Genomic DNA, 27,311 nt, shown 5'->3' with positions numbered 1-27,311 from the left:
CCAAACTTGAGTCCCAGATCCCCAAATTCCAAATCCATTGTTCTTCCCCTTACATACTTAGTTGAAGTATGACCTTAGACAAGTCATAAGCTGGTCAAGCCTTAAATTTCTCATCAGAATAATACTATCTGACACTAGTACTGCCTCCCAGGGTTTTTGTGAAAGTCAAGTGAGATCATGAGAAATCAATACAGGACTCACACATGCAAATGAGTAACAGACATATACAGAACTCATTTTTATAGAGAATACTCATGGAAAGTGGGGGAACCATGGCAGGGAGAATGACAAAGAAAATGGCACAAAGGTCAGTGTGTAAAAGACTCAAGTGATAAAGAGATAGCACTCTTAGAAACTCATCTTGTCCATGATCTAACTGGACAGCAGTTTTTCATCAACCTTTCCTGGTATCATAGGTTAACCTGCTTAAAAATTAATCTGGGATAATAAATAATACTGAAGGCCATACCCAGACAAGTGCTGTCAACAAAAGACAGGCCATGAAACAGACTGGTGAATGTCCTGAAAGAAAATCAGAAAATAAATAGCCAAAGCAAAGAAATTTAAAACAAGGCAGAGTGCATGTGAGTGTACACACACACACACACACACACACACACACTCACACACACACAGATATTCTAAAGGAATAGGTTTCTCACCACTTTTTCCCAAACCATTCTAAAAATAAATCATAGAATGAGATTAAAAGGACCTCAATTCATATGTAGACAAAAATCCCCTTTGCAGCAGGATCTCCAACAAGAAATCACACAGATCTCACTTGATTCTTCCTCCTAGAGGCAGCCTGTTCATTTTTGGAGAGTTCAAATTATGGGAAGCTTTTTTCTTACATTAAACCTAAATCTGCTTCTCAGAAACTCCTAACTATTGTTCCAGGTCTGCCCTTTAGGGTCAATCAGGACAAGTCTTCTCCCTCTTTCAAAGGACAACCTTCAAAGAACCTTGTTCTGCTCTCCAGGTTAAATGTCTCCCTTTAAATGTCTCCCGTTCCTTCCACCAATCATTTCACAGCACAGTCTTGAGGACCTTCGCTGTCTTGGTTGACCTCCTCTGTATACTTTCCAGCTTGCCAATGTCCTTCCTAAAATTTGATGCCCACTGGGTAAATTCAGTACTTCAGGTCTGGAAAGGGCAGAGCAGAATAATACCACCTAGTCATAATTGACCAGCCTAAGACCACATTAGCTTTTGCTGTTAGTTATACCGCACTACAAACTCTCAGAGCTTCAGAACAATAAATGCCCCAAGAGCTTCTTTTTCCCCCAGACAAACTGCTCTCTACCCACATCTCACCCACCCCCTCACAGTTGTAAAGATTATTTCTTTTTTGCCCAAAGTGTAGAAATTTCTATTTATCTCCATTCAATTTCTTCTTATTAAATTTGTTCCCATTAAGCTCTTTCTCAATCCCAACACTTTCAAACAAAGTGTAAGCTATCCCTCCCAGCTTTGGATCATTGACTGATGGATTCATTGATTCATTGATTCATTCATTCATTCATTCATTCAACAAGCATTTACCCAATATATACTACAGTGAAAGACAAAACATGCGGGATCTGCCTTCAGCCAGTCATTGATCAAAACGTTGAAAAGCAAAAAGCCAAGGATGGATCTCTGAGGCACTGTGCTAGAGATTTTTCTCTATGGTAACAAGTCACTAGTGAGGATTCTCTGTATCCAGTCATTCAACTAGTTCTGAGTGTACCTATTGCCAAGCCTACATCTCTCCTTCTCAGCTCCAATTAGCAGTCTAATGCTTTGTTTTGCATAAATGAGATGGAATAAATCCATCTTTGTTCTGAAACCAGGGAAACCTGGTCCATTTAGCAAATGTGGAATAATCTTTAAAGTAATTCACTTCACTTTTACTACTTTAAAATATTCTAAAACTTCAATGTTTACTTGCTGTTCCTCATAAACAATAGAGGAACTAACCTTTTCCTAGCCCACTTCTGCCTGGCTGTCCGCAAAGCCAGGATTGCTCTCTCTCTCTCCCTCTTACTGTCTGACTTCCTTCAAGACTCAACCCAAATCCACATTCTACAAAAGGCTTTTCCTTCCCTTCAATGCTAGGGGTCTTCCTTTGAGATGACCTCTCATTTATGCTGGGTATAGAGATACATTGGGTACGCATGTGGTTGTTTGCATGCTTTCTGTTTGAATAACAGAGCATTTGGTGCTCCCCCCTTTTACTAAGTAATTACTGTAGTAGTGCAGATCTTTAAAGGAGGTTTTATAGAAGTGACTAATGTCGGTATTTCTTTTTATGTGATTGTATGTCCCCTGGGCTTAAAAACACCTTTCCCTTAGTCACTTCAACAGACTTTTGTTGTGCTAACTACTGATGATTCCAAGATGAAAAATGATAGCCCTTGCCCTCAGACAGCTTTACCATGAACAGTGTGTGTGTTGAGGGATGGGGTGTAGAGCGTATATATACAAAGCTAAATATAATACAGGGAGTACCAAAATGCTTTTGGTATACTCTATCTGTATACGATAGGATATGATAGACTATCATAGATCCAGAAAAAATGCTCTGTGGAAAGGGGTGAACAGTTTCAGCTGAGAAAATCAGGGTAGCATGGAAAAGCAGGCACCCAAGCTGAGTCTTCATGTAAAAGAGGGATTCTGAAGGGAGGAGATGAAGAAGGGAGTATATTTCCACTCCACTATTTGGAGGAAAAATCAGTAAGCAGCCCATCTCTGCTTCAGTGAACACTTGAAAACTTGGGACTGCAGAACTATACACTTAAGAATCAATCATGTACTGCTGGCTAATTTTCTTTCAAAGGAAAGCGTTTCTTTCAAAGGAAAACAAGTTCAGAAACATTTTACTGATACTAATTTGGAACTGTATCAATTGGGTTTCTATACTTCTTAGCCAAAAAAAAAAAAAATGCGAAATCAATGATAGGACTTTGGTGTCTTTCACATGATACAAAGTGTTATATCAAACATTAGAAAAGTATCAGAAGTACCAACTGTGTATCGGAAGCATCAGTAAATAGACACTGAGTAAAACAAAGTCAACATTCAGTCAGTCATCAAGCATTTTAGTGTTTGGTATATGCCAGGCATTGTGCTGAGGAAGCACTGGGGATACGAAAAAGGAGCAAAAACAGTCCCTGCCTTCAAAGAAATTAGGAAGTGAATTCCTCACACAAAAAAAAAACTAAAAAAAAAAACTAGGACCAGTCACCATAATAATATAGTGTACTGGACCTGGAATCAGGAAGACCTCAGTTCAAATGTGACCACATGATAATTTACTTACAAGTTATGTGACCCCAGACTCTGCCTCAGTTTCCTCATCTATAAAATGGGGGTGATGAAAACACAGCATCTACCTTCCAGGATTGTTATGAAGATGAGTTAATATTTATATAATACTTTGCAAATATTAAAGCAGTCTATAAATGCTAGCTATTATAATAATTAATACTGTGAATAGTCTTATGGGCAAAATAATTGGTCACTTCACCTCTTCGCCTCAGTTTCTTCATCTATAAAAATAAGGCACTGGACTGGGTTATCTCTCAGGTCCTATTCAGCTCTGAATCTTATGATCCTAATAGAATTGCTTTGTTCACCAGAATAATCAGTCTGATCTAATTTATTTCCATGATTACTAATATTGTTGTCCATTTCATGAGCTGACCTCCTCCCTAACAAAAAAAAAAAATCATTTGGTGGTATAGTGGCAGAAAAAAAAAAACTGGCTGTGCAGAGGAAAAAAGTTCAAACTCTATCTCTGATATCTATTACCTGGGCTTCCATTTCTTCAGTTCTGGCTATAGATTTATGATGGTCCAGTCTTGGGACCTGGACCTTAGGCCTTAGCAACTCTTGGTCAGCATTCTGGAGTACCAGATCCTCTGCCTGGAACCAGCCCAGGAAATGTTGCCTTTGGCACATCACCACTTTCTAAACCTCAGTTGAGTCCTAAATCCCAACTGAAGGTGTCCTGGCCCTCTCTTGGCTACTAAGTTAGAGATCTGCTACACTTCAATCCAAATTAGCTGCCTCCCTTCCTTGGCCACTGCCACCTTACATTGGTCCTAGAAATGAACATGTATTACATGGTAAGCATGTATGGTCTATGGCTTGTTTCTTTAATTGGGGAAAGAGGCTGGGGAGGGAGAGAGGGAAAGAGGAAGAGAGAGAGGGAGAGAGGGAAAGAGAGAATACTGCATTCTGAAATAATCAACAAGGAAAAAGTAATCAGAAGAATGAAAAGAAATTCTACCAAGTCTTCCATTTGGGGTGGTCTTTATACTTTCCAGTCAGTCTGTCTCTTTGTTATAGTTCCTCAGGCCTGAGATGGACCATAAGATGCCATGATTTGGTTCTCAGTTGAAAAAGGGGAAAATATTTTATCTTTCTTTTTATCTTGATTATTCTTTACTTTCCTTCTCTGGGCTTAGCTTCCTATAAATAATCTTGATACCTTATCTAAACAACTGGAATCATCAAATCATGATATATCTGAAATCTCAGATCCAATGAAAACTCAGATGATACTGATTAAACAAGTCTATCCATGCCCTTGTAACATACCCTCAAGTCCTGGCTCAATGTTCTCTCTTGGAAGAAAATAAATGATGGAGGGAAGAGAAGGGGAGAGGTGTTATTATTAGCTTTGACAAAGGCACATAGCTAATAAGTCTGCAGAGAAGAGGTAAGTGAATTAGGGAAATTTCTATCCCACGACTTGTGAAAATTGTTCTGCTTAAAATGATGTGGGGGAAAGGGGAGGTAGAATGAAAAATTCTAGTCACTTACAGCTTTCTTCAATTGGATTTTTCTTTGGAATCACTATTTTAAACAGGAGATTTGGGCATTTCTATAAGGGATTTAATGATGACATTTTAAAAGTCAAAACCTTGGACCATGAGATACACATACAATGTTTGAGCCGGCTAGGCTTCCTATTAAAAGCAGACTGATAAGAAAATCTAACAAAAATACCCCCAAAAGCTTTCCAATCTAAAATTAGAGAGGAAAAAAAACAGCCAAACGCCAAAGCAGTGGCAGGAGTGTTGGTTCACAAGAGAGCTGGAGAGGACCTTGGGAGACTGAGGACCTTGTACAAACCCTTATTTTGCCTGAGGAAAGTGAGATCCAGAGAAGGTAAGTGACTTATTTAAGGCAATGCTGTGAATGAATGGAAGCATCTAGACTAAAACCTCAGCCCCCTGATGCCTAGGCTGACCCACCTTGGCTCTTCCCAAGCCCAGGCTACCTACCATCATGTGCTCTCTCTGCCCACTCCTGCTCTTCTTTGGTCTGGATCTGCTATTTCATCAGCATAGGGAGCTCCCAGGAAGGAAATCTCCTCAACTGAAGTGAGGAAACACTACCGATGACAATTTAGAGTCTCAATGGGTTGCCAGGGGACACTGAAAGGTTAAATGACCTATCCAGGTCACCTAGCCAGTATGGTGAGACTGGAACCTCGGGTCCTCCAGACTTCAGAGATGAGTTGACTGCTCAGGAAGGAGTTGAACTCAAGTCAAATTGCAAGCAACAGAAAAGCCTGTCTTGCTAAATCAAAAAGAAAGGGGGGAAGGGAACAAGTATTTATTAAGTACCTACTATGTTCCAGGCATTGTGCTAAAAGCTTTATGAATATTACTTCACTTGATCCTCACAACAACCCTAGGAGGTAAGTGCTATTATTATCCCCACTTGATAAATGAGGAAACTGAGATAGAGCTTAAGTAACTTGCCCAGGGTCACACAGCCAGTTAAGTGTGTGAATTGAGAGTTGAACTCAAGTCTTCCTGACTCCTGGCCCAGCACTCTGTGCACTATGGTGCCACCTAGCTCGCTAAGGTAAATACTGTGATGTGTAAAATGGTACACAGACGCTGATTATGAATGATAACCATGAAAAGAACACTGAAAGACATTAGAACTCTGACAAAGGCAGTGACCAGTAATGACTCCAGAGAACTGATGGTGGAGCATGCCTCAGGTCTCTTGGCAGAGAGGTAGGGGAGAATGGGTATGGATTAAGGTATATATTTTCTAACATGTTTTGCTTGGCTATACTTATTTGTTACAAGAGGTAGGGAAATTGTCGGAATTTATAGTGATGTTAAAATAAAAGTGTATCAATAAAAAATTGGGTTTTTCTTTTTAAACAACTAAAAATTTTAACCATGGTTCCTTCCTTCTTGCTGATAGAAAAGGAAAGAACTCTTTTTTTCCCCCAAGGATGAAAAAAATTTTCCAAACTGCTCATAAAGTGAGAATGATTATAAAAGCAACCCTCAAAAGAACATCTCTTCCCCTCAGGCAGGGCATGCTTGAGAAGCACATAAATTCAAGTATATAACGTAAGAAATCAACAGGAAGTATTGGTATTATTCATCTCTCAGATCAACATAACCTCACGGTTCAATCAAATGCCCTTGAAAATATCAGATTCAAGTTTATTCACATTCTGGGAGTCAGCAAAGCACAGGAGAAGTAATGCAGGCCTTGGAGTCCAGCTGTTCTGGGTGTGGATTCTACCTCGGACACATAATAGCTGTGTGACACTGAATAAGTCACTAAATTGTACTCAGCTTCAGCTTTCTTGCCTAGAAAATACAGATAACAACAATTGTACCCTATCTCCCAGGCTTGTTATAAAGCTCAACAAAAAACATTTATGTGCAGAGGTTGCTGGAAATTTTAGAGACCTATGTAAATGCCTGCTACTTTGGCATTCTGATTTTAACCAGCCACAGGTCTACAGTTACCTAACCCCCTACCCCTTTCTAATATGTTTTTTTTTTTAAGTAAGAAGTTTTGACTTTTACTCTTCAGTTAGCCAAGTATGAGTTCAGAAATGACAGTGACTGAGGTCCCCTTAAGAAATAATTTCCTGATATCCTACTGGCCTCTTTCCACTGGAGAGGTGTGTACATGCACAGGGGTTATGGGTCTGAAATATTGTTTACATTGTCTGAGGGGTCCTTGGATTGATGTGTTCTGCTTAGCTGATTGTTTTTCTTTATTACAAGAGAAGGTTCACTGGAGAGAGAGAGAGAAAGACTATCAGGGGACATGACTGTGGTGCTATGTGAAAGTTATCAAAACTTTTTTTAAAAAACTTTTTATTATAATTGAGCACAGTAGGAATTACTTCGTTAGGACTCACTCCCTCACCATGTTTTTGGCTGCCCCTTTGTTTGCTTAGTGTGGAGTTCTTAAGGTCTCCTAACTAGTATCATCAGTGTTGCAATATATACCATGCTGATCCTGTTGGACTTTGGTGTTGATCTTTTTGGAGGGAAAGGGTAAAGGGAAAAGGAATCAAAGGGAAAATATCTATAATTGTGGCTGAATATGTGGGCAGGAAGAATGACTCTGCCTACCCAACCAATACTCTGAAAAACTTCACAGAAACCTAAGCCTCACTTGATAAGCAAAGAGAGAAGCTACAGGAGGCTCCAATCTCTCACTGTCAACATTCACATTGGCCAGGATTGAACACACAGAAAGCAAAGGGGTCTAATGATCACTGACAATGTACAAGCAGCCTCAAAAGGCTACTTTGCAAATGTGTTAGATAGATTCCCTCCCAAATCTGTTCACTCCAATATTTTACAGGGAGAAATGGGCTATGTTTCTTTCCTAAGCATTCTGTGTATGTGAATCCCCTTAACATTCAAACACTAAACAGACTTATTCACACTTAAACCATAATGAGTAAGATACTTCTAGCATATAAACTATGTCCTGAGAGCAGTATGTCTTGGGCATTTTTGGAAACTACATTAATGTCACCAGGAGAGAGGTTTCAACAGGCAGACACATGCAAAGGGGTAGTGATTCAGGCACAAAGAATGGTGTGGGCAAACAGAAGCAGGAAAGGGCAGGACAAGCACCTAGCAGTTCAGCTAGCCTAGAATGTCCAGATAGTGAAAGAGAATATAAGAAGACTAGAAGGGCACCTGGGAGCCATATTGGAAAAGTCCTCCACTGTCAAGCATTTGTATTTAGTTCTATGGAGAGTTGCTGAAGGTTTCTGGACAGGGGAAGGATCTAATCAGATATGGGATCTGCTTAATCCCAGAAGGCAGAACTAGGTGCAAGATGGAAAAGGCAGAGGTCAACTTTCTAGGAGGTCAAAATTTCACAAAAATTAGAGCTTTCTTAAAGCAGAATGGCCTTCTTCGGGAGGTAGTAGGAGGGCCTTAGGGACAGCTCTACAAATATTTGTCAAGAACTTTGTGAATAAGATTCCTGCTCAGGGAAAAACTAGACTAGAAGATCTCTGAGGTACCTTCCTACTTGATTCTGACTCACCAGGAGAGATAAACCAAAAGAGACCTAAGTCATTCAGAATATTGTCCTAGTCAGTAGAGGACTCATTTCTCCTCAGTCAGGACTAGATCATTGCCCTGATAGTGATATTAAGACTAGGAAGCTCTGTCTATACTAAATCATCTCAAAGGTCCCAAGGAAATACCAGTTGACCCCTGTATCCTGACCATAATCTAAATTCAGATGACTGTCTCAGGCATGGCCTATGAATCCCTCTCCACAGACATAAATAAAGTGGCCTGTGCTCCATCAGGTCTCACAAAAGGAACTTTATGAAACAGAATTATTTCCCTATAAATGAAGATGATATTGCTCACACCATTCTCTACAGACAAGTGCTAGACAGCTCTCCATTCTTATTTGAACTTGAGAGGAATCACAGAATGTTAGCAATAGAAGAGATAAGAACCTATGATTGCAGTGACATAAGGACCCCCATATGAGGAAGTTCCTCTACCAATACAGGTAGACACCTCTGCAACTTAAAGTCTTAGTGTTGCCTAGACCACTGAGGCGTTAAATGTCTTTCCCAAAGTCATACAGCCAGCTGATATGTCAGAGGCAAGAGTTGAACCTCCTGACTTCAATGCCAACTTTTATCACTACTGCCTCCACCAAGAAACGGGAGACACCTACATAATTATCCAGTCCAGATGGAGTGGACATTCCTTTTATTCACAAGTAAATGGAATGGATGCCTGAGGAGGTAAAATGTCATACCCAAAGTCTCACATAGAGTGAAAGGCAGAACCAGGTTACCTGACTAAATCCGATACCATGATTTTTCCTCTACATCAGTCTGCCTCCAAAGTGGTTTCCGGACTTGATAAAGCCCATGAGCATTTTTAGCAAGTAAAAGTCTTCTTGGACAACCTCCCTCACTTGCTTTTACTTCCTGCCACCAACCTGTCCATTCTCTACTCCCTCCCCTAAATAAGGTTTGCCAAAATTAATAGGAAGAAGAATAATTGCTTTTGACAAGATACCAAGGCAAGGACTCCTGATCTGTGTTAAATACCATAAAATGATTAAGACATGCCATAAACAAAAGCAGAACTTTGGCCATATTATAAGCATGCTTACTAGAATACAATTGAAGATAGACTGTTAGAAATGAAAGGGACCTTAAAGATCGTATATTCCAGCAGTCTCAAACTAAACTTGTAAACCGAATTTTAGGTTTAGATCACTACTTTAGGTTTCCTGATAAAAAGGTATGCAACATAAGCTAGAATTTTCCCAGCCCCTCTCCTAACTCTTGCTCTTATCCATTTCTATGGTTCTTTTATTCCTCAAAGCACTTTCTTAGCTCTTATTCCCTCTTATCCTAGAGAATGTCATGCGAGAGAGAAGAGGCTGCACAGGGCAAGATAGATTGTGACTGTAACAATGAGGAAGATGAGGAAATTAGGACACAGGTTCAATTTCCTCTTCCCCAAGGCAACAGAACTGGTTTAATAAGACAACTGTGATTAAAGCCTCAGTCCCTTGATTCCTAGCCCAGCATTCTTTCCACTAGACCCAACTAAAGTTCATTTAAGCAATGAATTAATGCTATATATCAGCTATATTATGGAGTAAAGATGCTGACAGGGACTGGCTTGGAGGTTTAACCAATGTTTGTAACATTAAGTTCAAAGAAACATATTTACAAAGTTTTGGAACCCAACCTATTTGAAAATTGGTTTCAGCCTACAAGGTTGAAGTCTATAAATATCTTCCCAGAAGGACAATAATCTCATCATAGCACAAATTTAGTACTAGAAGACACGTTAGAAGTTATCTGGGGCAAACACTTCATTTTATATATATGAGGGAACTGACTTTGATGCCAATTTTTATCACCATTGCTCCTACCATCTTTAAAAAGATGAACTAATTTGCTCAAAATCCCACAGGGAGTAATTGGCATTGTGAAGATTCAAACCCAGATCCTCCATCTACAAGTCTAGCATTCATTTCAGGACACCATAATGGTTCCTCAAAAGCAAACTGACTGCTGAACTAATGGAGATTTATGGATACCTTTGTCCTACACCTCACAAATTCTCATTTGATAGAACATTTTGCATCCAGATGGGCAAAGAAGTATTAGTCTAGGATGAGGGGTCAGCAGACTAGGCCTGAGGTCCAAATCCTGCCTGCTACTACTTTTGTACAGCCTCTAGAGCTAAGAATTTTTTTAACATTTTTTAGATAAAATTTTATTGTATTTTAAAAATGTAACAGCTTGCAGTTTGTTAAAAAAAAAAAATATGTCTGCCCCTGGTCTCAGTTACTAAATAGAACATGGAATTTTCTATTCACAGGGAATCAGGTATTATTCAAGAATCCCGACAACCAACAAGCAGACCTGTAAATAACTCTTAAGTATTTTATTTTAATGCAGGAATGACATTCATGGATGAAATTTAATGTAATAAGAATAAGAACAAGTCTAGAAGTCAGAAGACCTGGGTTCTAGTCTTGGTTCTTTATAATAACTAGCTGTGTGACTTTATTCTTTTTTAAGCCTCAGTTTTTTCATCTTTAAAATGAAGACAGTTGGACTAGAGCAGGGGTTCTTAACCTGTTTTGGGTGACAGACTCTTTTAGGAGTATTCTGGGGAAGTTTAAGTACTCCTTCTCAGAATACTATTTCTAAATGCATATAATAAAATATATAAGAATACAAAGGAAATGAATCATATTGAAAATATAGCTATCAAAATATTTTTAAATGAAGTTCACGACTCCTAAGTTAAGAACTCCTGAATAAAATGGTCTCAAAAAGTGCTCTCAGTCTCCAGAATACCATGAGCCTGTGAGAAATTATGGGAAACCACTTGGCCTTCTTCTAGCAGCTTGTAATGGGATCATCATAAGACCTGTGGACCTCACCTGGACAACCTATAAAGTTCACACAGCAGCTACCTTTAATAATGTGCAATGATGTGTGTGAGATGCAACACTAAAATATGCTCTGAAAAAAAAACCTTTTTTTTAGCAAAAGATTAATTTGATGAGTAGTCTAGTTTACTGAACTGCCATTCACATTTTAAAAAGATGAAGTGTCTCTAGGGCTGTATCCCAAAGAGATCATAAAAATGGGAAAAGGAACCACATGTACAAAACTATTTATAGCAGCTCTTTTTGTGGTGGCAAAGAATTGGAATGCACATCAATTAGGGAATGACTGAACAAGCTGTGGTACATGAATGTAATGGAATGCTGTTGTACTATAAGAAATGATGAGCAGGCAGACTTTAGAAAAACCTAGAAAGACTTACATTAACTGATGCTGAGTGAAATGAACAGAACCAGGAGAACATTGTACACAGTAACAGCAACATTGTATGATGAATGACTTTGATAGTCTTAGCTCTTCTCAGCAATGCAAGGATCTAAGACAACTCCAAAAGGCTCATGATAGAAAATGCTATCCCCATCCTGAGAAAGAACTATGGAGTCTGAATGCAGAACAAAACATACTATTTGTCTCTCTCTTTTTTTGTTTTGTTTTGTTTCTTCTTCCTCATAATTCATCCCATTGGTGCTAATTCTTCTTTACAACATGACTAATGTGAAAATAAAAAAATAAAAAGATAAAGTGTTGAGATCACTAATGCTTTTTCCTTTTTTAAAAAAAATAAGAATAAATAAGAGTGGTAATTAAAGCTGGCCTCAGAGATAGAAAGACCTGAGTTTAATTCTACCTCAGATATAGGCTGCCTGTGTGACCCAAAACAAGTCACCCACCTCTCTCTGGGATGTCTGGGGCAATTCCCTAAGATCAGAAGCTATGAAAGGGTTTTTAAAAATAGCAATAGAAATGCCTATTTGCATTTTCAGAAGGTATTTTTTTTCTCCCCAGGAGTTCCCTACACCACTGAAATCACAGTTCAGGGTTAAAAAAACAAATACTTTTTTAAAAAAGCAACCACCACATACCATTCTAAAATCCTCTTCAAATTTGAAAGCCCCACCTCCTGTGGCACAGAGGGTCGTATGAAGACTGGAGAAGTTCTTTTCACTCCCCATCTGAATGAACCTGTGCATGGCACAGCTAGGGAATCGGATGAAGTGCAAGTTGCCTTTCCGCCCACACATGGTCAGGTTCTTCAGCTCCAGGTGCACATCTCGGATCCCAGTTTTCCCATAAGCTGTGTTAGAAGTCAAGTACTTCCTTATGCTCTTCAAATTCTCCACTTCCTCTTGCTCTTCCTCTGCTGTAATGTCTTTTGGTTCAAAGTAGACCAATTTAACCAGTGTTCCACCAATGTCCATGCCAAACCATGGGAAGGCTAGAGGAAACAAGGGGGGACAGATAAAAAAGAATTCATAAGGTACCAAATGTCCCCAAATGGAACTCTGACCACCCCAATTAAACATGTTATGCATGTACAAATACAGGTGAGCCAAAGTCAAGAATGGCACATGAAGGTCTCAAAAGGCGGAGGTTAAGATTCTTGAGGCTGAATGCTATATTCAATCAACAAGCATATATTAAGCCCCTACTATATTCCAAGTATTGTGCTAGCTCCTAGGGATACAAGGACAAAGATGAAGCAGTCTACCCTAAAGGAGTTCATATTCTATTGGGGAAGACAACATGTATACATACAGCATCCAAAGAAACACAAAATAAACACAAGGAAAATTTAGGAGAGATAACAGCTAGAGAAATGGGGGGTAGGGAAGATATGTTAGGAGAGCTGTTTGAGCTGAGTTCTGTTGGAAATCAGATTTGTCTAAGAGGCAGAAGAAGTTCATAGATCACAAGAAAACTAAAAATGAACATGTCACTATGATGAGGTAGCATGCACACTAGGGCTTACTTCTCTGCTTGGAAAACATTTCATCCACACTTGCTCCTCTTGGAATCTCTGGTTTTCTTCAAGACTCAGCTCACTTACCACCTACTTTTGCATGAGGTCTCACTCGTCACCCTCCATCTTCTCCATCCTTAAGCACAAAACCAGTTTGGCTTCTGAGTTTCTGTTCCCAGTGCTTAGCAGCAGTAGGAACTTATAAATGCTTGTTGATTGATTTATTGATAGTATCTGAACTGACGTTCTGATTTAATAAGCCTAGTACATTTAGGCACAGGTGTAGCTCCCACTCAGGGGAGTGCCAGAACCAACCTAAACATACTCTCAACTTTTGATTGTGAGTGTTTACCCCTCTGAAATCCTCAAATGCTACAAACCAGGGCTTTATTTATTGTCTTGTTGATTGTCTAGACTCAAGAAGGTGATAGAAAAAATGTTAACAATGCAAATTAAATTTAAAAGAGTATCCTCCATACGTTTACCAGCACATACTGCCCCAACCCAAACCACTAAAGTGAACCAATCAGTCTTGGACAAGGACTACTGATGAGGAAGACCATCTTCTCATTCTCAGCCTCATCAGAAGAGTAAAGCTTTCCCACTGACTAGAATAATCTAAAAATTGAGATTTTTCCCAAGGCAAAAGGAACAGAAAACATAAAACAAACAACAAACAATAACAGTCACCACAAAGACACAGCACTACATCATACTGTCTCTCTTTTACATAGACCACTTTCAGTACAGGATAATTACAAATCTGAAACCAACATTCTCCTAGTTCTTCATCTGTAATTATCACCAGCATTAGCCACTCACAATTGTATAGTATTTTATAGTACAAACCATTTTGCATAAATTCTCATTTGATCCTCCCAATAGCCTTTTTAGGGGGTATAAATAGAACAAACATTTATTCCTATGGTTGGTACTTGGGGCAGGGGACAGGCTAGAATGATGTCCCCAATTTAAATAAGACTGACTCTCTGACCTCATGGAGTTTACAGTCTAGTACTTGTCATACATGGCCCAGTCTGAGGAAGTATAGGGACCCTTCTCAGGATAATGTTTTTAATGCATGAAATAAAATACATAGAATTACAAAGGAAACCAATTATGTTGAAATACAATTGTAAAAGTGTTTCTTTTTAGTCCACAGACCCTAAGTTATGAATCTCTAGTTAGTAGGAAGACATCAATACAGATCACCACAATATACAAGATTTTAGAAGCACATTAGATGAATCTCCCTTTGCAGAGGCAGGGAACATTACAGGGAATAAGGGTGAGGAACACTCCCTCTGCTGTCAGACTCAACAGATATATTGGCTAGTTTTGATAAAATGCTTCATTTTTTCTTTCTTTTTTAAAAAATTCTTTGTTGCAAGCAATAAAACTTTAAGTAGAAGAAGGGGGGGTGGATATATTAAAAACAAAGATGAATGTAAAAACTAAAAATATTAAAGATTTTTTTAAAGTGCTATAAAACCTAGTGCTATGATAAAGGGGTGGGCAGGGGAATACATATCACTGACTGGGAAAAACTGGGAAATGTTCCCCAAGAAGATGGCATTTGAGTTAGGCTTTAAGGTATGAATAAGAATTCAACAGATTACGGGGAAGAAAAGGGCACTAATACATAGGGAATAAATAGCCTCAGCAAAGACATGGAACATCAATCAATTTAATGCTAGCTCTAGGGAGAAATCTCTGGATAAGAACTTTGTCCTGATGTCTTGTCCATGGCAAATGCAGAATCCAACACAAATGACACCCAGTTTTTTCATCTGTACTGCTAGATTTGATTGAATGGCAAACTGGTCCTTGGCCAGGTGAAAGAAGGCACCAATATCATGGAAGCCATGGAACACTTCAGATCCCAGGATGGCAAAGCCAGCAAATCCCTACTGCTATCAGTAGACGAATCTCATCAGTTTTTTGGTTTTGTTTTGGCTTAACCACCAAATCATTCATCTATAGCTGGGGAGATTATCCCTCTGCCTCCATTCCAGTCTGCTCTCATACCCTGTAAAACCCCTTGTGCTTTCACTGGCTGCAGTACTCTTTGGATTTCATTTCCCTCTTCCTTTCACAAGTCTGTCTAGACTGCAGAGGTAAGCCTATGATTAGAAAATAAAATTGCCCAAAAAAGCAAAATGAGGGAGTAGATATGAAAGATGTCATATAGGTAGTATCTATGGTATCTTGTAACTGATTGGATATGAAGCAAGGGAAAGGGAAGAGTGAAAGAAAACCTCAAGATTCTGAACATGGGAGAGCAGGTGAATGGCGGTACCACAAATCAGTCTGAGGTGGAGATAATGAGTTCCAGTTTGGACTAAAGTTTGAGGTGCCAGAAGCATATTCAGGTAAATCTGGCCTAGAAGCAGCTGGTAATGAGGGTCTTTATCAGCAGCTAGGTGACATAATAGATAGTGACCTGGACTTGGAATCAAGAAGACTCATCTTTATGAGTTCAAATCCATCCTCAGACAGTTACTAGCTACATGACCCTGGGCAAGTCACTTAACTCTGTTCGCCTCAGTTCTTCATCTATAAAATGATCTGTAAGAGAAAATGGCAAACCACTCCAGCACCTTTGCCAAGAAAATGCCAAAATGAGGTCACAAAGAGTTGTACACGACTTAGAGACTCTTTTACCCAGAGGCGGTTATTTAAACCACGGAGTGAATAAGATTTCCAAGGGAGGCAGGGTAAACAGAGAAAATAAGAGTGCCAACGTCAGGCCCTTGAGAATGCCCACATTACAAGGAAAAGCAGAAGATGAGGAGTCAACAAAGGAACAGTGTCCGCACTTCCATCCCTTCTCTAAGTGTTGGCAGAGGGAAGACTAGGAGATTCTCTGTCTTCAAAAAAAAAAAAAAACAGACAAAAATAGACTGACCCCCCAAGAGAAAAGACAGCAAAGTCAAAAGTTCGAAACAGGTTAAGGGGATAGAATCCTGATGAAAAAGAAGAGGCCAAAGATGAGATTAGGGATCAGAGACTCATCACCAACCTTAGAGAGAGGTGGTAGAGTGGTGGATAGAATCCAGATTCAACAGGTTGAAGAAAAAGTAGACAGCAAGGAAGCTTTAAAACAACATTTTACAAGGAATGTAGCACTGAAAGGAAGGAGAAAGACTGGGCAGTAGTTGGAGAAAATATAAGGGAAAAGGGAAGGCTTTTGTAGGATTGAGGATGATAGATTTAGAGTTAGAAGATCATCAAGTCCAACCCCCTCATTTTACTTCTGGGGAAACTAAGACACAGAAAAGTTAAGTGGTCCCACAGGGTCACATAGCTAGTAAGCGACAGAAGCAGTGTTTGACCCCAAGTCACCTTGGCTGAAAGTCCGGTGTCCTATCCACTATAACCTGCTACCAGGACATGTTTGTAGGCAGACAAGAAAAAGCCAATGGCAAAAGATTTAAGACAGATTAAGAATACATAATAGAGAGATGACTAACAGAACAATGTTCTAGAAGAAGCTTGAAGATATAGGTCAAGGGTGCAGGTAGAAGCATAGGCCTTGGTGAGGAGTAAAGATCTCTCTTCTGTCACCACAGGAAAAGTGGTGAGAAAATAATAATTCTGACAAAGTTGAAGGACTTGGAGGAGAGCTGAGAGGGTTCACACCAGATGGCTTCAATCTACTCCATGAAGTAGAAAGCTAGGTCACAAGATTACAGATTTAGGTATGGAAGGGACCTTAGATGCCATTCAGTCCTACCCTGACCCCCATCCCCCCCTCACACTGTTGTTTTAGAGATGAGGAAACTAAGACTTGCATTTGATTGTGAAATCGCTTGATCATGGTCACCCAACTAGGAAACATCAAGGGCAGGGTATGAAACCAGTTCTTCCTGACTCCAGGTCTAGAATTCTGTCCGGTACATAATATAGCCTCTTTTGTAAGTAAATGTTAATAGTAGGGGCATGCAGGTTGGGAAGATACAAGAAGAGGACATGAAGAAGTTAAGAGCAATCAGGTGACCCAGAAATCAAGTCCCATGAATTTGTAGTGAGTAAAATAAGTCAGTTGCTGGAAAAGAAGCAGTAAGATCAGTTGGGGGTTATGCAAGGATGGGGATTCCCAAGTTCCCTGCAAAGAACCCCATGACATGGGACTCTACATTAGCATCTATTTTAACATTAAAGGGAGTAGTGGTGTCCAGGCTGGATCTAGAGCAGGGATTCTTAACTTTTTTTGTGCCACAGACCCTCCTACCTTCCCTACCACCATAGAGGGTAACACCGTCTTCCCAGACCCTCAGGTTCCCAACCTAAGAGTCTTCCTCTTCTCACTATCTCTCAGCTTCCCACATCCAAGATCCAAAGGCCTATAAACTTCACTTCTGCAACATCTCTCATACAAGCCCTCTTCTTTCCTCTGATACTTCCACTACCCTGGTACAGACCCTCATTACCTCACAACTAGACTATTCCAATAGCCTCTTGGTGGGTCTGCCTATCTCAAGTCTCTCCTCTCCCCAGCCCAGCCTCCCATTCAGCTACCAAAGTTATTTTCCTAAAGTGCAAGTCTAACAATGTCACCTGCACACACACACACACACTCACTCATTGCCACCAACTGGCTGCCTTTATGGCCCAACTAAAATCCCACCTTCTACAGGAAGGCTCTCCCAACCCCTCCTAATTCCAGTGCCCTCTCTCTCTTTTAATTTTTTTTTTCTATTTATTCTGTATATAATTTGTTTGTATATATTTGCTGGCTTATTCTTTCCTCCATTAGACTGTAAGTTCTTTGAGGGCAGGGACTATCTTTTGCCTCTTTTTGTAACCCCAGTACTTGGCACAGTACCTGGCAGTAAGAATTTAATAAATATTTATTCACTGACTGACTTTTGACAGTCTGGAGAAGCCTATGGACCTTTCTCACAAATAGTGAGGGGAAATATTAAATTTTAGATGTTAGTGAACATAAAAATGTAATTTTTCCCATCCAAGTTCACAGAGCCCCTAAAATCTGTGGACCTCAGCTTAAGAAGCCTTGGGGGAGTGGCGGGGCAAAGCCAAGATGGCAGCTGGAAAGCAGGGACTTGCCTAAAGCTCTCCCCCAGGACCCTCCAAACACCTATAAAAATGGCACTGAACAAATTCTAGAACTGCAGAACCCACAAAACAGCAGAGGGAAGCAGGGTTCCAGCCCAGGACAGCCTGGATGGTCGCTGGGAAGGGTCTATCGCATGGAGCAGGGAGCAGAGCAGAGTCCAGTGTGGGCTGCGCCAGGACCAACCAGACCAGGAGCTGGGTTGAACAAGCTGTAGTGCCCTGAATCAGTGAGCTGTGGCAGTTATCAGACTTCTCAACCCACAAACACCAAAGACAACAGAGAAGGTTAGTGGGAAAAACTGCAGGGACAGAGTGAAAGGAGTTCAAGGTTGGCTACCTCCCTGGGGGCAGCAGAGGTAGTGCAGCTCTGAGGCTGCTTACAGAGCTATGGTTGCAGTTGCTTCCAGCCCCAGGCCCACCTGGTGGGAGGAATTAAGTGGCAGATAAGAGCAGGAGTGCAGAGCCTGCTTAGATCGGAGTTGAGGTCCAGGTTGGCGCTTCTTGGGGGAGAAGGAGTGCTGGTGTGGCACAGTTTGCTGTGTAGAAATAACTCTGAAAACAACAGCACAGCCCCTCAAGCTTGGGACAAAGTGCTCTCTACTCTACAAGCAGTCATACCCCGACGAAAAGCTCAAGGGTCAAGCAGTTGGTTGGGAACATGAACAGGCAGCAAAAACGGACTCAGATTCAGACTCAGATTTTGGAATCTTACTTTGGTGACAAAGAAGACCAAAACATACAGCCAGAAGAACTCAACAAAGTCAAAGAGCCTACATCAAAAGCCTCCAAGAAAAACATGAACCAGTTTCAGGTCATGGAAGAGCTCAAAAAGGATTTGGAAAAGCAAGTTGGAGAAGCAGAGGAAAAATTGGGAAGAGAAATGAGAAGGATGCAAGAAAACCATGAAAAACAAGTCAATGACTTGCTAAAGGAGACCCTAAAAAAATACAGAAGAAAATAACACCTTAAAAAACAGACTAACAAATGTCAAAAGAGCTCCAAAAAGCCAATGAAGAGAAGAATGCCTTGAAAGGCAGAATTAGCCAAACGGAAAAGGAGGTCCAAAAGACCACTGAAGAAAATACTACCTTAAAAATTAGATTACAGCAAGTGGAAGCCAGTGACTTTATGAGAAATCAAGATATTATAAAACAGAACCAAAGGAATGAAAAAATGGAAGACAATGTGAAGTATCTCATTGGAAAAACCACTGACCTGGAAAATAGATTCAGGAGAGATAATTTAAAAATTATTGGACTACCTGAAAGCCATGATCAAAAAAAGAGCCTAGATATCATCTTTCAAGAAATTATCAAGGAGAACTGCCCTGATATTCTAGAGCCAGAGGGTAAAACAGAAATTGAAAGAATCTACATATTGCCTCCTGAAAAAGATCCCAAAAAGAAGACTCCTAGGAATATTGTTGCCAAATTTCAGAGTTTCCGGATCAAGGAGAAAATACTGCAAGCAGCCAGAAAGAAACAATTTAAGTACTGTGGAAACACAATCAGGATAACAAAAGATCTAGCAGCTTCTACATTAAGGGATCAAAGGGCTTGGAATGTGACATTCCAGAGGCCAATGGAGCTAGGACTAAAACCTAGAATCACCTACCCAGCAAAACTGAGTATCATGCTCCAAGGCAAAATATAGATTTTCAATAAAATAGAGGACTTTCAAGCTTTCTCAGTGAAAAGACCAGAGCTGAATAGAAAATTTGACTTTCAAACACAAGAATCAAGAGAAGCATGAAAAGGTACACAAGAAAGAGAAATCATAAGGGACTTACTAAAGTTGAACTGCTTTGTTTACATTCCTACAGGGAAAAATGATGTGTATAATTCATGAGACCTCAGTATTAGGATAGCTGAAAAGAATATACATATATATAGACAGAGGGCACAGGGTGAGTTGAATATGAAGAGATGATATCTAACAAACTAAAATCAAATTAAGGGATGAGAGAGGAATATATTGAGACAGGGAGAAAAGAAGAGATAGAATGGGGTAAATTATCTCACATAAAACTGGCAAGAAAAAACAGTTCATTGGAAGGGAAGGGGGGCAGATGAAGGGGAATGAGTGAATCTTGCTGTCATCAGATTTGACTTGAGGAGGGAATAACATACACACTCAGTTGGGTATCTTACCCTACAGGAAAGAAAGAGGAAGGAGATAAAAAAGGGGGGATGATAGAAGGGAGGGCAGATAGAGGGAGGAGGTAATCAAAAGCAAACACTTTCGAAAAGGAACAGGGTCAAGGGAGAAAATTCAATAAAGGGGGACAGGATAAGAAGGAGCAAAATATAGTTAGTCTTTCATAACATGAGTATTGTGGAAGGGTTTTGCACAATGATACACATGTGGCCTATGTTGAATTGCTTGCCTTCTTGGGGAGGGTGGGTGGGGAGGGAAGAGGGGAGAGAATTTGGAACTCAAAGTTTTAAAAGCAGATGTTCAAAAAAAAAGTTTTTACATGCAACTAGAAAATAAGATATACAGGCAATGGGGCATAGAAATCTACCTTGCCCTACAAGAAAGTAAGGGAAAAGGGGATGAGGGGGAGTAGGATGACAGAAGGGAGGGCTGACTGGGGAATGGGGCAATCAGAATATATGCCATCTTGGAGTGGGGGGGAGGGTAGAAATGGGGAGAAAATTTGTAATTCAAACTCTTGTGGAAATCAATGCTGAAAACTAAAAAATACTAAATAAATGAATAATAATTAAAATTTAAAAAAAAAAAGAAAGCTACCAGTGGGAGGCGGGTGGGGGGGGCAGGGAGAAGAAGCCTTCTAGGTTACTAGAAGAAACCAAAAACAAGATTAGAAGAGAGAGAACTGGAGTGAGTCGAGGGACTGAAGATCAAAAGAAGGGGAGATTTAGTGGATTGACTGAGGGTCGTAAGTGGGATAAGATGTTGTAATCAAAGAATGGAATTTAAAACTTAGAGTTCTCAGCAGTGCAAGTACATTTCTTGGAGATGGTGTGGTCTAAGGCATGTTCATGGTGTTCATCTGAAGTAGTGTCAGAGAAAGGATGTTAGAGTGAAGAAGAACCGCAAGGAATTTTGTGGTCACACTTAGCAACAGAATACTTGAGTCTGCACTGATGACAGCAGGGAATAGGATTGAAAAGAAGACAATCAGTCAGGCATTAAAGTCAGGATGGCAAATGAAAGCAACAAGGATGGTGACAGGTTAGTATGGGCAGATGGTATGAAAGATGATATGCTCAAAAGAGCAAAGGTGATTGACGACGGTAGAGAAATTACCTAAAATTACCAGTCAAGAGCAAGAAATGTACCCACCCCACTTTAATTCACCAGTAGGAGTAAGAGAAGAAGCAGCTACCAATGGAAGAGGTTACAAAATATGTAAGAGGGTTTATGGACCATCGCAATTCCAAAAGGCACAAAGGAATAGGCTAAGCAATGAGTAAAGTGGGCTGGAATGGGACTGTGGAGGTGTAGGGGTCATCAGAAGGAGGGGAGGGTTTTGGGAGGGGATAGTCTGAACATGCCACTTAGACCTAAGGCTATGAGCTTAGATGCCCAAAATGGAGAATGGATACAATAAAGGGCACTGATTGCCCTGGCCTGCTCCCTCGCAGCAGAAAAGAGGATTTATGCAGTGAATTTACACAGCTAAACCAAGAGAAGAAGACAGAATTAACCTTAGTTCCTGCTCCTAAGGTCTGCTTCAGTTCTTGGATTGATGGCACAATCTTTGGGATTCTAAACTTCCCTAACCCTGGGAAGGAAAAGAAGAAAGGGCTGCTGAGGGTTGGAGTTCAAGTCATCCAAGTAGTCCATGGCTCATTGACCAAGAGGGCCACTGGGCTCTGGGATGGATATGTATCATTACACCCATTTTAGCAAAGAAGAAAGTGGGGATCAGGGAGTTTAAGCTACTTGCTAGGAAATCAGAGAGCTGATACAAAGCAAGAGAGACGATTCTGTAGCCAGTGCTTTATTTCCCTACACTACTCTGTGACTCGGTGAAAAAAAAAAAAATTCGCAAACTCTTATACTAACACAGAAAATTCATGATGCTAGATTGGCCTCCTCAAGAAAAGTTCCATTTCATTTAACACCATGGTCTCCACATGACTGCCTTCCGTTTGTCATGAATATAATACATGGAGAGGCCACCAGAAAGGAGAAGCATCTGAAGCTACTGATACATCCTTTTGCTACATTACTAGCACGCACGCACGCGCGCGCACACACACACACACGCTCACTGCTATAGGCTAACACTGCACATCAATCTCTTTCAAGCAATTTCTAAAAAAATAGGAAAAGTCCCCCCAAAATAATGCCTCTCCTGCCCAAAATCAGCAGGAGAACCTGCTATAATTTAATGCTGATCCTAACTAGGTGCTCAAGATCATGGGAATAACTCTGAAAAGGGACATGGAGGGGGGCGGGGCGCGGCAGGGGAAGGCCCACATAAGAAACACAGCTACAAAAGAACTTTCTCCCCCACGCCCACCTTTAATAAGTGTTCTTTCTGTTTATCAAGATTTCAATGTAAATCCTACCCAGTCCTTATGATAGTCTAAACATAGTTTTTCTAGATCTCTGACCTGATATAGCCCTGTTCTAGAAAAAATATGGAAACTGAAGATCTTTCATCCTTCCTAAAATCATACTTCACTCCTCTAAAACCCAACAATACACCATTGTACCTTTGCATTGCATTTCACCTTAGATACAAATAAAAACCCACCATCGTGAAAAGGCCAAAGCAGTCCTTACAGTGGCTGGGCATGTAATATTGCCCCATTAGGATTCAAGAGACCAGGGTGCTAATCCTATCTCAATTACCACTGTTGTGAGTCACTTCCCCTCACTGGGGCCTCAGTTTCCTCACCTGTAGAATGAAGCAGGTTGGACTTTACAGTGTTTTCATATTCTTTCCAGATCTATGATTCTATGAAAGCCCAGTCCAGAGGTTCTTAACCATTTTTTGTGTTTTGGGACCCTTTGGGAGTCTAGTGAAGTGATGCCTTCTCACAATAATGTTTTAAATGCATAAAATAAAATACAAAAGATTACCAAGCAAACCAATCTTATTGATATAAAGATGTAATTTTTCCCCCATTCAAGTTCAAGGACCCCTTGAAATCTATTGATGGACTCTCCTTTAGGGTCTGCTAGGTGGCGTACTGGATAGAGTGCTGGACTTGGAGGCAGAAAGAGCAAATCCAGCTTCAAATATTTACTAGCTATATGATTTCCAGGCAAGCTACAGCCTCTAAGCTTCAGTTTCCTCATCTTTAAAATGGAGATTATAATAGATCTACCCCATAAAATTGTTTTGAGAATCAAATGACATAACAAAGGTAAAGAGCTTTGCAAATCCTTAGAGCTCTACATAAATATTATCTATTATAATTATTAGAGAGGAACAAAAGGAAAGCTAAGCACCTCTAACAAAATGGGCTGAACTGTGCTCTACTTTGTAGCTCAATCTCAATATTATGTAACACCCACCTGTGAAGTGCAATAGGTATTGCAATCAGCAACTTTGCACGGATTATCTACACAATTTGTAGGCCACCTGGGTCCCTGGCTGCTTCTTTCCATTGCTACTCAATTTGGGGGTGATTTCACAGCTTCCAATTAGCAAATCAGGAAGCAGAGTAAGACAAAGTAATTGAATTTCTGAGACTCATAACTGTTTACCTTAATCAAAGCTGCTAAAGTTAATAGGAATGAAAGTAGAAACGTCTATTCATTATAGTCAAGATACTTTAATATCCACAGATTTAATTTAATCCATGTTCTCACATGAAAGATTTCAGACTTTGGAGTCCCCTTGTCTAACTCTCTCACTTTATGGACAATGAAACGAAACAGAGGTCCAGAGAAACAAAGGGACTGACAGGATCCACAACAGATTATCCTTAATCAGGGATGCTGGAGCCAGCTCGAACCACCAACCCATGGTAAAATTTTCACTGTGGGCATTTACATCTTGGAAATCAGCAAACGCTACAAAACCAGGGTTTGACTTATTGTTCTGCTGGTTGTCTGGACTTAAAGTCATTGGGGCAGGTAGTGAGGGGGAGTTAATAACGGAGATTAAACTTTAAAGATGTACCTTGTGTACATTCCCTTTTCTCTCCCTGAGAGCTGGTTGTTAAACATTTTTATTAAACAATCTTCTATTTATGATTTTAGAAGTTTAAGCATCTGTGTGGAGCTAAACCTAGTTGTTCTTATAGACAAGCAAAGGGGAAGAAAATGTCATTGTCATCCCTAATAAAATGCTCCCTCTCCTCAGGAAAACAAAGAGTAAATCCAATTTAGTCACCACAAAGAAAGCACCACCATTCTGTGTTTTCAAGGTGTCCAAATGGATGGTTCTAGAAACAGAATGCTATTCCATAGTGGTATTCTCCTTCCTTAATCCGCATCCAGTTTCTGAATTTCCAAAGAATGGAACAGCAGCAACACCACTTTTAGGGTTGTATCCCAAAGAGATAACACAAGTGGAAAAAGGACCCATATGTACAAAAATATTTATAGCAGCTCTTTTTGTAGTAGCAAAGAATTGGAAATCAAGGGGATGCCCATCAATTGGGGAATGGCTGAACAAGTTGTGGTATATGAAGGTAATGGAATACTATTGTGCTATATAAGAAATGGGGATGATACAGACTTCACAACAACCTGGAAAAATCTACACGATACAATGCTGAGTGATTGGAGCAGAATGAGGAGAGCATTATACACAACCACAGATACATGGATTCTGTGATGACTAACCCTGATAGACTTCGCTCTGCTCAGCAACACAAGGTGCAAAGACAATGCCAAAGAACTCATGATGGAGAGGGCTATCTACATCCAGAGAAGGAACTATGGAGTCTGAATGCAGATTGAGGCACAGTCTATGCTCACCTTTTTTTTCCCTTTTGTTTTTGTTTTTTTTTTGGTTTTGTTTGTTCTTTCTCATGATTCATTCCATTGGTCATAATTCTTCTTTACAACTTGACTATTGTGTAAATAAGTTGAACGTGAAGTTATATGTAGAATATATATCAGATTCCATGCCATCTTGGGGGCGGGGAGGGGCAGGGGGGCGAAAATTTGGAACTCAAAATTACGTGGAACTGAGTGTTGCAAACTAAAAATAAAAAATCTTAATTATTAAAAATAAATAAACTTCCAGTGGGAAAGTTTGCAGCCACCGTTGGTCACAAAAAAAAAAAAAAAGAATGGAACAGTTTTCTGCCAGACACCAGGTGCAATTACAAAAGAGTTGACTCACCTACGCATTCAGAATTACAACCACCCACAATGGATTGCATGCAAATAAAAAAAAAAATACAAACTGCTCCACTGTAGCTCTAAGCCCATAGGCAGTTGCCTAATTTTGCTTGAATCACATAATATCGGAGGTGGAAGGGACCTCTGAGACCTAGTCCAACTTGCATTCGAATAGGGATTCCATCTAAATCATATGATCCAAAAAGAATGGGTTCTATAGATTTGTGAGATGTATAGTTTTGTAGATCTCGCTTTATCCACCCTATACTCTCGAATTCTTAAGGGTCCTGACCCTGCTTCCTAATTTCTATGCCTTAAAAAAATGACATTTCTACATATGAAAAATAAGTATAAAAAAATCAGGTTTACAGTACTCTGAGTACTAGAAACTTAGAGCAGGTAAAAAGAGTATTTGGTCCAAAAACAAAACAAAAAATATTTCCTAATTATCTGTTGACAGAAGTAATAGACAGAGATATAGAAAAAGATATGCATTCTCAAACATGGCCAATGTATTAATTTGTTTTACTGGACAATTTATATTTCTTGCAAGGGAGGGCTAGGGTATAGTAATAATTTTTGCCCTCTAAAAAAGCATCAATTAAAAAATTATAAGCAAAAAAAGGTGTAAAAGGGGGACATAAGCAGAGTAATTTTGTTGCTATCTTGTTAAATTGCACATGTGGTATATATATGTGCACACATATATGCATATATGAAACTTTTAAAACAGGCTAAATAACAGTTCAGTTTTTTTAATTTAAATTTTATTTCTTTATAATTAACAAGAATTTATTTTCTCTTCTTTTGTACTCTTCCCATCCCCCTATTCAACAATAAAAAAAAGCCTTATAACAAATACACAGTCAAGCAAAATAAATTCCCACATTGGCCACATCCAAAAAAATGTATCTTTCATCTGGCATTTGAAGTCTATCACTTCTCTGGCAGGAGGTGGAGTGGTGCACTTCATCACTGAGAAATGAAGAAAAACAAGAAATATGGAGAAAATAAAAAAGGAACGAACTTTTTCAATGATTAAGGCCAACCTGCACAACTTGGCAGTAGGTAGGGGCCAAAATTAAAATAGGCTAACCTTCTTCCAGCCACAGATAGGTTTTTAGCAGCTCATTTTCCAAGTAAAGGTATCACTGATGATTAAACTATTTTGCAAATAAACCATATTTTTAAAAAGGGAAATTCAATTAATACCAATTAATTACCCTTATTACTTAAGATTTTCATTTATCATGAAATCACATCAATATTTTAAAAATTACTTTGCTAAGCAGTACAAGTTTTAATATGTTTTTCAGGGTTTTTTTATTGTTTACATTTAGTTAATGGGACATATTACACTTCTTGTCAGCAGTTTATCGTATTCCAGAATCATGTTTGAAATCAATTTTGTTAGAAATATGAAAACTAACCTTAGTAGCCACCTCATTTTCTGAGTTTTCTTTCTTGAAAAACCATTGTTCCCCACTGAGATTTTTTCTTTTGACAATTTGGACCCTTTAATTTGTTTTGCATTGGAGTCCAATTTGCTTAAGTCAGGATGTTTTGATTCACAGTGGCAATGACGATTGTATTCCTTCAGAACAACTATTATTTCTTAACAAACGAGGCACAATATTTTGTCTCTCGTGTAAGTAAACAAGTATCTATTTGTCCACTCTGGGTTAAACACTGTGTTCTGATTCAATCTTCCCTTCCTTTTTATCACTCATTTTCAGTCACCCCAAAAACTTTAATGTTAGAACCAAAAAAAATCTCCACAGCAACTGCTCACAT

At 39.5% G+C, this 27,311-nt stretch overlaps 1 protein-coding gene across 3 annotated transcripts in view; it reads right to left on the bottom strand.

Moving 5' to 3' along the window:
- The window catches only part of PANK1 (pantothenate kinase 1), a 79,619-nt gene that overhangs the window by 20,986 nt on the left and 31,322 nt on the right, over nucleotides 1-27,311 (bottom strand). For all 3 annotated transcript variants that reach the window (XM_036734370.1, XM_036734369.1, XM_036734371.1), the window contains exon 2: nucleotides 12,280-12,632. In XM_036734370.1, the coding sequence (XP_036590265.1) occupies nucleotides 12,280-12,632 (353 nt within the window). The remainder of the gene's footprint in view (nucleotides 1-12,279; nucleotides 12,633-27,311) is intronic.

This window comes from Trichosurus vulpecula, chromosome 8, assembly GCF_011100635.1.
Source record: "Trichosurus vulpecula isolate mTriVul1 chromosome 8, mTriVul1.pri, whole genome shotgun sequence".
Lineage (NCBI taxonomy): Eukaryota > Metazoa > Chordata > Mammalia > Diprotodontia > Phalangeridae > Trichosurus > Trichosurus vulpecula.
The sequence above is the reverse complement of the archived record's forward strand: the minus strand, read 5'-3'. Positions and strand labels throughout refer to the sequence as shown.